This window comes from Periplaneta americana, chromosome 5 (assembly GCF_040183065.1).
Source record: "Periplaneta americana isolate PAMFEO1 chromosome 5, P.americana_PAMFEO1_priV1, whole genome shotgun sequence".
In the NCBI taxonomy this organism is placed as follows: Eukaryota; Metazoa; Arthropoda; class Insecta; order Blattodea; family Blattidae; genus Periplaneta; species Periplaneta americana.
The window spans coordinates 56,532,430-56,544,691 of record NC_091121.1 but is presented as its reverse complement, the minus strand read 5'-3'; the positions used below and the strand labels follow the sequence as shown (position 1 = coordinate 56,544,691).

At 38.3% G+C, this 12,262-nt stretch overlaps 1 protein-coding gene across 3 annotated transcripts in view; it reads right to left on the bottom strand.

Annotated features, from left to right (window-relative positions):
- LOC138699642 (protein takeout-like) overlaps positions 1 to 11,473 on the bottom strand; it is a 57,884-nt gene extending 46,411 nt beyond the window's left edge. For all 3 annotated transcript variants that reach the window (XM_069825675.1, XM_069825677.1, XM_069825676.1), the window contains exon 1: positions 11,351 to 11,473. In XM_069825675.1, the coding sequence (XP_069681776.1) occupies positions 11,351 to 11,417 (67 nt within the window). In that variant the 5' untranslated portion in view covers positions 11,418 to 11,473. The remainder of the gene's footprint in view (positions 1 to 11,350) is intronic.
- Between the last annotated feature and the right edge of the window lie 789 nt (positions 11,474 to 12,262).

Here is a 12,262-nt window from a genome sequence, read left to right as displayed (position 1 = left end):
ACTGTTAATTTTGTAAAGTCCTGTTAAAATCAGAACTGTTTACCAACAAAAATAAGAAAACAATCCGTCAGTCTTGAGATTAATGTACAGGGTGTTTCTATGCATATCGATCCTACTCCAGTCTCTAATCTAACAAAATCTGTTGGAGGGCGGCGAGTGGCCATTTCATGCTCGTAGGGAATAATACTTTGTAAGTCTGGACATTGTGCAAAGAGTGTATCGAAAAGTTGCGACTTGTGGCAGAAAGAACGTAGAAAAAAAGAAAATGATAATTCGACAATATCCTGTGTCTCCGCATCAGCTCTAAAGTTTCGCGAGCCCAATCCTCTATGTCTGTTTTCAGTTTTTTTTCTGTAGGCCAGCTCCATTTATTTCTTTTAAATTCACACTCAGAAATAACCAGGACTCACTACGAGGAGGTGGTTGAACTTCCAGCCCCATGCCTCCATCCACCCTTAGTAGTATCAGGGCGGGTAAATCACTAAGTGAGGGAACATACATAAGAACCCATAGTTCAGCTGACATAGTTCCAAATTTCCTCAACAGATGTCGTAGCGGACGATATGGCTGGGAGTGACTGTGGACTTCACGTAGTAATGTGAGTGGAATCGCTGTCGTTTTTATGAGAATAGTGTGTTTTATGTGAATTAAGCGGAATTAAGTGAGAGTAAATGCATGTGAGTATACTAGTTGAGCGTAATGTTATGCTATAATAGTATATTTATGAATTTATACTTTATATTGGACAAAAGGTTTAAGTATTAGTCAACTCTCACGATGCCCAACTCTTTTGTGCCTGGTTGTAAATCAGGGTATGTGACGGGAGATGGTAGACACTGCTTTAAACCCCCCCCTCCAAAATATTTTAGATGAATGGAACAGGGTAATTCCGAGAAGTGGCCGCTCATTGACAGAAAAAGATCGGGTTTGCGATGTTCACTTTAACAATGACATGATAGTGAAGGTGGATTCATTTGTAATACAAGGGAAAACAGTTGAACTAAAACGTGATAAATGGAAATTAACAACAGATGCTGTACCACACCAATTCCCTGGAATTCCAAAATATTTCAATTTTAAACCGAGCAAAAGAAAGGCTCCTAAAATTCGAAATAATCACGCTCGTCAACAGAAGACAAAAAAGGACTGAGGAACCCAAAATTATATCACAAGAATCGAATGCAGTTAGTGAAGCAGTGGATGAAGCCGATTGTAAGTATTCGTCGATTATGAACAGTGATCTTTCAGATGAAGTGATTCAACTTCGAAAAGAAGTAAAGCGGCTGCGACTTCTCCTCTCTGAAAGTAGGAAAAAGAAGCGGGGTTATGTAAATGAAATAAATAAATTAAGAAGGTTGTTAAGCAGATATAAAATAAATTTGTTAAATGATAAACAAAAACTCGTGGTTCGAACTATGACTAAGAAGAGTGAGACATGTCCACGTGGAATGAGGTATGAATCAGAATTCATCTTAGAGAGTTTGATGCTATTAATAAAATAGAGAAAAGGTTATGAACACTGTTTGAACCATCAGTTATTGCCACTGCCTTCACTTTCTTTGTTAAGGAAGCTATCCCGTGGGATGAAATGCAATATTATGGTATTAATCCATATGTACTCTCAGCAGTAGCTAATGATATGGAAGGAGATGATGACAATCGCCGTAATTATGTTCTAATATTCGATGACGTGAAATTAAGAGAGGCTATCAGATATAATTCGAGTAGCTGCACTTTTGATGGATTTGTTATATGGGCCAATTCACAAAGGAAGAAGCCAAAAATGTTCTAGAAGAATATTTTTCCTCGTCCCTTTAATGAAGAACTGGTTGCAGCCTATTGCTATTTATTTAAGTAAGAATGCAACTGACGGCGCCACACTAGCAAAAATAATTGTACAAGTCATTGTAGAAGTAGAAAAGAACAATATAAGGGTGGTGGCTTTCACTTGTGATGGTAGTCAACCTAACAAAAAAGCGTGGAAGGAACTTGGAATTTCCGGGAAAATTAACCAGGTTAATAATTATGTAACCAATCCTTGTGATTCCGACAGAAAAATTTTTGCTCTTGGAGACATTTGCCTTGAAATGAAGTGTGTGCGAAATAATTTCCATAAGTCAAATAACGTTGTGTACAATGGCAACATCATACAATATGATTATTACAGGAAACTCTACAATTTTAACATATTGTCAGGCGATGGGAAGAGGCTAGCTCCACACATAACATCAAGTCATTTAGACCCTATGGCATTTCAGAAGATGAGAGTAAAACTAGTGACGCAGCTCTTTAGCAGGTCCGTGGCTTTGGGAATTAAATTTTGCAGAGAAATGGGTGTACATGGATTCGAGAACAGTGAGAACACTGAAATGTTTACAAATGATATGAACGACTTATTCGTTGCAATGAACTCTAAATTACCAATTAAAGGACTGCAAAATGATGATAAGCAACACAGAACCCTGAAAAAATTCAACGAAGTTCTCCAGCGCAACGATAATTCATTTGCATCGAATCAGACCTTAGAATCTCTTAGAGTTACTGTGAAGAGTACACTTGACTTGGCTGAAAGTCTTTGGGCGGTAGGTTATACATGGAGCCGGGGGGAATAACGGTCAGTGGGCAATACCGGTCAGGCACTTATTTCAGCTCTGACTGCTCATTCTCGCTTCTGACAAGTGCTGCCATCTCCGTTACCCCTCGAAAGTTACCACGAAAGCGACTGGCAGTGCTAGGTAAACAACGATTGTGTTGGCGTCACGAAAAGTGTTTTCTGCAGTTTTGTTATAATACCAGCCCTACTTAAAAACCACAGTAAGTACCGAATACTTTAAATTTACAGCTTGTTAAACATTTTCTTTTGAAAGATCATGATGTGAGATATATTTTAGTTTGTGAATGATTTCATTCGTAAGTTGCTGTTAGGCTTCAGATCCCGTGAAAGTGAAAATGGCGCGCGGGGGGAATGCCGGTCACGGTGACTGGTATTACCCCGCGTGTGACCGGCATTTCCCGCAATAATTAACCCTAGTAGAATCAATTCATTTTCAATAACATACAATATCGACAGGCGATTTGTATTAAAATTTAAACAATTATCAATATGGCGAAAGACGTATAAGATAACTAATTAATTCATTAGCCAATCCATTCATTCACTGATTCAAGTTTTATAATTTATTGAAGGATAATTGGTATGACAAAGATTTCAAAATTATTTTCACAGACAATTAGGAGTGATTTTATATAATATATACTCTTTCGAATTGATTTAGATGCCTCGAAATTACCAAAGAAAAACAGAACGAGGGAAATGGAGTCAGGAACTTCTGGAAACTGCCATAAAACAAGTCCGCGAAGGTGCCTCGATCCGTGCTGTTTCCAAAAGTACTGGAATCCCCTTCAGTTCTCTTCAGGAAAGAATACAGAAAGGAGTTTTCAGTGAACCATCACTAGGACGGTCGCCTGTGTTCTCAAGACAACAAGAGGAGGAAATCGCTAATCATTTAAAGGTATTAGCGAATATGTTCTATGGTCTAAGTCCTCCTGATCTTTGTCGCGCTGCATATGAATTCGCAGAACGCAATGGAATCAAACACAATTTTAACAAGGATTCCTGCATGGCTGGTCGGGACTGGTTAAATGGATTTCTTCAAAGGAATCCAACCATTTCCGTCAGGAAACCTGAAGCCACGAGCATGAGTCGTGTGAAGGGCTTCAACAGAACCGAAATGGGCATATTTTTTTCCAATTTGGGAGAAGTGATGGATAAATATAACTTCTCTCCCGTCAATATATATAATATTGATGAGACGGGCATCGGGACTGTCCAGGAACCGGGAAATATTATGGCTCCAAAGGGTCAGAAACGTGTGGGATCCGTCACCAGCTGGGAACGTGGAAAAAATATCACGATTATTTGTGCAATGAACGCTGCTGGTACTTTCGTACCCCCTATGTTCATATTTCCACGAGCGAGAATGAGTCCAACACTGGAAAAAGATGGACCACCTGGGGCATTTTATTGCTGCTCAAAAAACGGTTGGACCAATGAGCACCTTTATTTGCAGTGGTTGGAACACTTTTCAAAATTTGTCAAGTGCAGCAATGAGAATCCTGTCCTCCTACTCCTCGACAACCACTATAGCCACATGACACTCGAGGCATATGAATTCTGTAAAAAGCATGGCATAGTGGTAGTTTCCATTCCACCTCACACTTCTCATCGGGTCCAGCCTCTGGATGTAACGTTCTTTGGGCCTCTGAAGAAGGCATACAGCCGAGAGTGTGATCTTTTCATGAAAAGTAACTTTCAGAAAATGATCAGACCCGATAACATTGCTGGATTGTTCAATAAAGCCTACTCTAATGTAGCAACTATTGCAAAGGCTGTGTCTGGGTTTAGAGCGTCTGGAATATATCCTCTAGACCCAAACATATTTTGCGATGAAGACTTCATCGGAAGTAGCATTTCCCAACCAGATACCAACCAGCCGGCAAATACTTCCGAACCACTTCCTAACCACTCTAGTTCCAGTCCACAATTAGTTCCCAATCACCCTACACCACCCTCTCTACAAGCTATCCCGAACCACATTGCAGCCTCTCCACGCCCAGTCTCAAATCAATTTTGCTCACAAGAAATTCCGAATCAGCCGGGAGGGATTCCAGAGTCAGATCGTAACGATCCCACAGTCAGTCCTCAACCAGGTCCCTCTAAATGCTATCTTCCGTTTGAAACAGTATCGCCATTGCCTTCCAGGCCTAACAAAAATAATGTGGGAATCTGCAGAGAACGAAGCAAACAGCATTCCCAGATTTTCACAAAAACTCCGGTGAAAGCTGTCTTAGAAGACAAAAAACGGAAGAGAGAAGAGAGAAATAAGAAGAAAGTCTCAAGTCAAAACAAAGTTACTGTAGCCCATAAAACCAAACAAAAGAAGCGTTACCGTAGAAATCTAAACAAAATATTTGATTCTGACAGTGAATTGGACGAGGAACCAGTTTGTGATGACAATTCGGATGATGATATACCAATAGAATCAGAATGTGAGCAATGTTTGATTTGCAATGAGTTTGGTAGAGATGGCGAACTCTGGTATAGATGCACAACCTGCGGGCTATGGGCACATTCTGAATGCAGTGGGTGGGACGATCCAGAGAACTACATGTGCGATATATGTCTCAAAAAAGTAAAGCGAGACAATAAACTTTCTGGTAAATAACAAATGTAAATCTGGCATGTTCTTCATATGGTGATTAATTTCTCATGTTTTTTTTAATTATTGTAGTAATTACTGCATTAATTGCATTATTGTACATTTATTATTGTATATGTATTATTGTAAGTTTTGTTAATTATTTTACTAACTCTTGTTACCTTATTTGTTGTGTTCAATAATTAATTCTTCCTAGATATTGTAAATTTAACCATTTGAACTTTGTTATCTTAATTGTTTTGAATATGTTAATTAATTATTGAACTAATTTTTATTTGATCATAATTTTGTTCTGGTACGTTCATTATAATGCTATTCACTTATTTGTAGCTGATAACTGTATTATTAAAACAAAATTACACTTAATGTTGCATATAGTTCTTTATTCTTATGTATTGTAATGGTGACCGTCATTACCCACAGGAGTGGGTAATGGCGGTCAGAGCAGCATTTTGAGTTTCTGTATTTACTCAGTTTTTTAAATTTAAATGAAGTCATGTAATTTATCATACCAAAACTACAATTAGCGAAGAATATTGCAGTGCATTTATTTTACTTCGTCAGGTAAAATACATGCCGTAAATGACTATTCTGCTTAAGTGACCGTCATTCCCCCCAGTTCCCCTAAATATGTTCTAACTGCCAAATTAAACCAAGATCCTGCTGAAAGACATTTTGGTCTTATCCGAGGTTTGAGCAGTGATGACCATCGAACATCAATCGATTTCCTAAACTTACACCAGCTCCAGCCCATCTACGTGCCAGTGAAAGGTGTATTGTCATCGAAAGCAAATTATGAAGATACAGTTGATAATAAGCTGACGTCATTTACGCAGCAAATCCGAAATATGGCACGCATTAATGTTGAGAAAAGTAGGAACATTAAGGCGGATATCGAGAAACAAATCAGAGAAAAAATTTCACTGACAGACATTGAACCAGAGTTGACGCCTTTGGATCTGTCATTTGATAACAGCGCAACAAGGTCAGCCAACAATATTGTTTATTATTTGTGTGGGTACCTACTTCACACAGCAGAAAAAAGATTTTTGCAATGTAAGGAATGTTTAAAGTCTTTGCAGAGAGAAGAGACTGAAATTAGTTTAGACTTACAGCATCTTAATACAGTAAGGGACTTTGGAGAAACGACAAAATTTCTGAAATATCCTTCTCTGGCTTTTTATGATGTAATAAAAAGAATCGACACAACTCTTGACAGTAAGTTAAAGAATGACAACGCATTGTGGGGTGATGTATTTTCAAATTGTGTCGAAATGATGTATGAACTCCCAGTTTTTCGTTCTCTGTGTTGTTCAGAGGAACACTTATTTGTATATTTACCTCAACTGGTATTTCCACTACCATTAAGTGTCGGTTCATTTTCCGCGCTAGAGAAATATCAAGAGAGAAGAAATCCAAGACAAGTGCAAAATCCACGCGGAAACTCGCAAAACTTTCTTCTACTTAGAGGTAAGATTTCTTTCCACTCAATTAGTTTCGTAATTTGTTTAGTTTAGCTTCATAGAAATAATTATTCTCTTTTTAGGAAACAAAACACATGCATATTTCCATACATTGACGATGTAGTAAGTGGAGAAAATATTCTCACTCCCTTTAAACACAGTCGAGCCAGGGCGGTTAAATCACATAGCTTTACGCGGAGCGCCACACCAAACAGAGCTAGCACCACCACGTGGCGGAAACGGTGAACTACAACAGTTCTCACACTTATTATACTCCGGTGTAAAATATTAGTTTACGCTGCATAGTCAGACTTCGTTCCGAAGCATGGTATTTCTTAGCTATGCACAATGAATTATGTGAAGGATTTCTACAGCTCACATACAAGCGGAGAATCCTACAAGCAGTTGTAAGTAATCGAGATTGAACAACTGGCCCTGGTTTCTTCCTTTCAAGCTCTATCGGACAGTGACCAGAATGAACGACTTGGGAGATCCCTAGAAGATACTCCTGATCAGTAGGCCTACTAAGATCGGAGATCCTTCCGCGTTAATTTTGTTGATCCAATGACTTTGAAATTCGCCACTGATTTCGCCTCACAATGGAGTAACTCTGTCCAGAACGTGTGTCTGGACCTTTAGTGATACCAGCGAAATGTTTCATGAGATAGTGGTGTGGAAGTTCATTTCCATGGAGAAGACAAATTAATCGTTGGAGTGGTCTGCCGATTTCCTTTTCGATTTCCAATCTGGTCTCCATGTTCAGAGGAAGGGGAAGGGGAATATAGTTCTTCTAATAAAGTTATAATTATGCTTCTCTTCTTTCTCTCGGCGATATAATCGGCTGTCTTTCTCCTGTGTTTGTGCCTTGTCCTTTCGGCCAACAAAATATACCGCTCGAATGAACTTATTATTAGGCGTTTCTTCTTTCTGAATTTTATCTCCAATCTTCATTTCTCTCATGATCATCTATTATAAGACCCTTATTCCTAGTAGATATTATTCTCGCGTCTGGTAACAGCTATCGCAATTAGAGCCACATCTCTCCTCGAGGCACCTGTCCTGAAGGCTGCTGAAAATAATTTTGGTACAGACAAGCGAGCCTGAGCGACAGAGGGCTTAGATTCGAAGTCAGAATCCGCACTGGTTCACTGCTGTTCCAAGTGGTGCGAAGGCGAAGACTCAGAGCTTGTAACTGATGTCTGTTATCTCTTTCTTGGAATCCAAGACGCATTTCTTCAGATCGATGGTGAATGGGCCTCTTCGCTTTTCTCTCTTCACTCTTAAATAGTGTCTTGGTCGTCACAATGTCGATATTATCAATAACCATATTTCGTTAATTCCTCTGGCCTATTAGAAAGGATAGTTCTATCGATGCAACTTTTGTACTTAACTCACATTCACAGAGGCTTTCCGGGTCCGGGCACTTACAAGTACATATATCAAACAATTTTCAACCTTTATTAATAAACCTGCTCATGCGTCCTTGAGATTGACCCACTTCGTTAATGCGACTTCAGAATATTCTGATATTTACTATGATACAATTTCATCTTTTCCACTACTCTACGTTTCCTGATGGTAGGAAGGCTTGCTGTTTTTCAAACCTCAATAAGTTTTTCGGTAGTAACATGAGCGATATCTTATATTGAAAAGTGTTTTCCACCTAGTTAGTTTGTCTTTAACTCTCTGATCCAAAGAAAATGTGTTGTCACATCCTTATAGGTTGGAAGTTGCGACTCTCTTATCGATCCTTATGTACTGAACAAAGGACTGTCAGCAGTACGGCGAGTTGAATTATTTTTTCCATTATGACAACACGATGCATAAGAACTATTGCATGTACCACTAAACCACTGATATGATACACTATTTTACAGGAACAACAGCGTTACAAATCTGGCCAGCGTAGCTTACCAAATACGACTGCTGGGGAGACGCTACCCTTACTGCCAGCATCCCTCTCTTCTCTCACCCCACAGAAAATACTGGTGCCAGATGTTTTTCTTCTTCTTGTACTATCTTCGCTAACTTTTGAAAGATCTGATTGATGGGGGGTAGTTGTATAAGTATGCAGACTGTCGTCATAATAATTTTTACAAGTGTGCGTTATAAATTCGAATCTTCAGTATGGATGCGGAGACACAAGATATTGATTAAATTTAATTTTCTTTCTCCTGCAGTCTTTCTGCCACTAGTCGCAACTTTTCCGCACTAGCCACCTTCATTAAAAAAAAATCGATACACCTGTGCATCAGTACATTTTGATGTAATAGTCCTTCGTACAGGCAGGAAACGAGTGCTTATCACTAACTAACATTCGGACGTAGTGAAAGGAAGTTTCAGGTACACGGGTCGTAGAGAAGGTTGTGGAGTGGGGTATTCTGCACTACCAGAGGGCGCATTTAATTTGAGGAATATTTATTAGGGTCCGCTAATCCGATATGTAACTTGAGGAAAAATCCTTCAAAGTGTCATTGTAATTTGAATAAAAGGCACGAAATATTTGAAGGCAGATCATACAACATTTTACACGAAACAACAAATTCCTTCCCACTTTTCCCAGACTTAAGACTTGCAAATTGGTCTGGTTAAAAACGTTGTTTCTGTTTTTTGCAGTATAATTTTCTATTTTCTATTTGAACGATCAACGAAATTCTAATATACCGTATAATATTTTCTTTTATTTTAACGATGAACGAAATTCTAAAATATAAAATTTTCTTCTATTTTAACGATCAATGAAATTCTAAAATATAAAATTTTCTTTTATTTTAACGATGAACGAAATTCTAAAATATGAAAGTTTCTTCTATTTTAACGATCAACGAAATTCTAAAATATACAATTTTCTTTCCGTTTAACGATGAACGAAATTCTAAAATATAAAATTTCTTCTATTTTAACGATCAACGAAATTCTAATATACCGTATAATATTTTATTCTATTTTAACTATGAACTAAATTCTAAAATATAAAATTTTCTTCTATTTTAACGAACAACAAAATTGTAAAATATAAAATTTTCTTCTATTTTAAAGATCAACGAAATTCTAATATATGAAATTTTCTTCTATTTTAACGATCAACGAAATTCTAAGATACCGTATAATATTTTCTTCTATTTTAACGATGAACGAAATTCTAAAATATAAAATTTTCTTCTATTTTACCGAACAAAGAAATTCTAAAATATAAAATTTTCTTCTATTTTAACGATCAACGAAATTCTAATATATGAAATTTTCTTCTATTTTAACGATCAACGAAATTCCAAAATATAAAATTTTCTTCTATTTTAACGATCAACGAAATTCTAATATATGAAATTTTCTTCTATTTTAACGATCAACGAAATTCTAATATACCATATAATATTTTCTTCTATTTTAACGGTGAACGAAATTCTAAAATATAAAATTTTCTTCTATTTTAACGATCAAAGAAATTCTAATATATGAAATTTTCTTCTATTTTAACGATCACTGTAATATACGAAATATATGCAATCCTTCCGTAGTTATGTTGAATGTTCATTTTCGAATTCACAATCTGCGAACTATTTCATCTTGGCTTGGCTTTTCGAAGAATATTTACATTGTCTCATTGTCGCGATAGGCGATGATTTTCCAAGTCGGACAGATGGCCTGGGTAGGGGTAGCATTCGTGAATCCGATGCTGATAGACAGCCCATCCTTCTGTGATAACCAGGTCCCATAACCAGCCTAATTTAACTATAGCAGATGATGGATAAAACGAGGGAAGGTGGAGAGTGTTGGTGGAATGGTAGAGACAAACGAGAATATCTCGAGAAGAATTCTTTATAATATTTGTTTTGTCCATCACAAATTAAATCATGACATGGGCGCGGATCGAACCCTGACCGTCTGGATGAAAGACTAGCGCACTAACGCTTGAACTACAGAAGCGGCATGTTCTTGAACTTCAGTTAGGTTCTCTACGATGATTTAAATCTTAAGAAAAGTAATTTAATTTTTTGTTTCAATTATGTAAAACTCAAAATATCCAAATAAATCAAACAACAGGTAGGCCTATGTGTCTTAAATACGAAGTTTTGGAAGATTTTTATGAACATTATTCTAGGGAAGTATTTTTATATACCGGTATTTTATTCTAGAGAAACTTTCCTCATTTTATTTCGTTGATCATAAACTGTCATTAATGTATTTATAGTATAATTTATTCTGACGTTCCCAATACTCTCTCTTGTGCGCTTAGTAGTCACATTTAATTTTGTCGTTTCTATTGAATGTTATATCTCATATGTCGTAAAATAACAAATAATGTAAGCAATACATGTCATTATATCGTACCTTAGAAGCCACCGGCGTAGCTCAGTCGGCTAAGGCGCTTGTCTGCCGATCCGGAGTTGCGTTCGGACGCGGATTGGATTCCCGCTTGGGCTGATTACCTGGTTGGGTATTTTCCGAGGTTTTCCCCAGTCATAAGGCAAATATCAGGTAATCTATGGCGAATCCTCGGCCTCATCTCGCCAAACATCATCTCGCTATCACCAATCCCATCGACGCTAAATAACCTCGTAGTTGATACAGCGTCATTAAATAACCAAGTAAAATAAAATAAAGTAAATAAATTAAAAAATCGTGCCTTAGATGAGATTCGAATCCAAAGCCATATGACATACTCACGCAAAGGCAACGCTCCATTCGTCACGCCTGTGCAGAGGACGAAGAGAATTAAACTGCTGTACCTCATGGTGAACAAAACACAACTGAAAGGTGCCTGACTTCGACAGCTAGTGTTACAATCATGGTACCTTTCGACGGCGCAGTTGAATGGCAGTTATGACTTGCACTAAAAAAGCGGCATCTTACATAAGCACATACCGAATTTGCATTAACAGGGGCGGACTGTGTCGTCTTGCACCACACTCCTTGTGAAGTCAATCTTAAATCCTCACAGTCCACAGTTGTGGTCTCGTGTTAGCGTCTTCGCTCCCGAACGCAGCGGGCCGGGGTTCGATTTCCCTCTTGCCTGGATGAGGTTTTTTTCGAGGTTTTTCTCTTACTCATATGGATGAATATCAGATAACTTTATCAGGCGCTTGGAATCCCATTCATTTACGCCACTTCCCTTCCCTTATCATCATTTCATCTTCATTTCTAGTTGTCTTACTTGGTTTTCAGATCACGCCTGCGGCGACCCTCCGAAGCTACTGACTCTCTCGGTCGACCTCCATGGATATATCCAGAAGTGATAATTGGTAGCCAACAGCGGAATTCACTCTCCTCCCATCGGAAGAGGGGGCTTACACCTCAGACTGTTGAGGGGGAAATGTGGGGGGCTATTGGCGTAGAATGGTTCACTAGTTCGAAGGATGGCAGGGACTGGTCGTAAGGGTGTTAACGATTAGGTTGGTGCGGCGTAGGTGGGGTCGGTAGGCATGCAACTCATCCCAGGGGCGCACAATAGACCTCAGGTCGCGGTGCATGACGTGTTCCCCTCCCGCCCTCGTAGTGAGAGAAAAAAATTCTCATAGGAGCGACAACAGAAGGACCAAAGAGACCAGAAGTGAAAAGTGATGCTCAGTGTTGTATCCC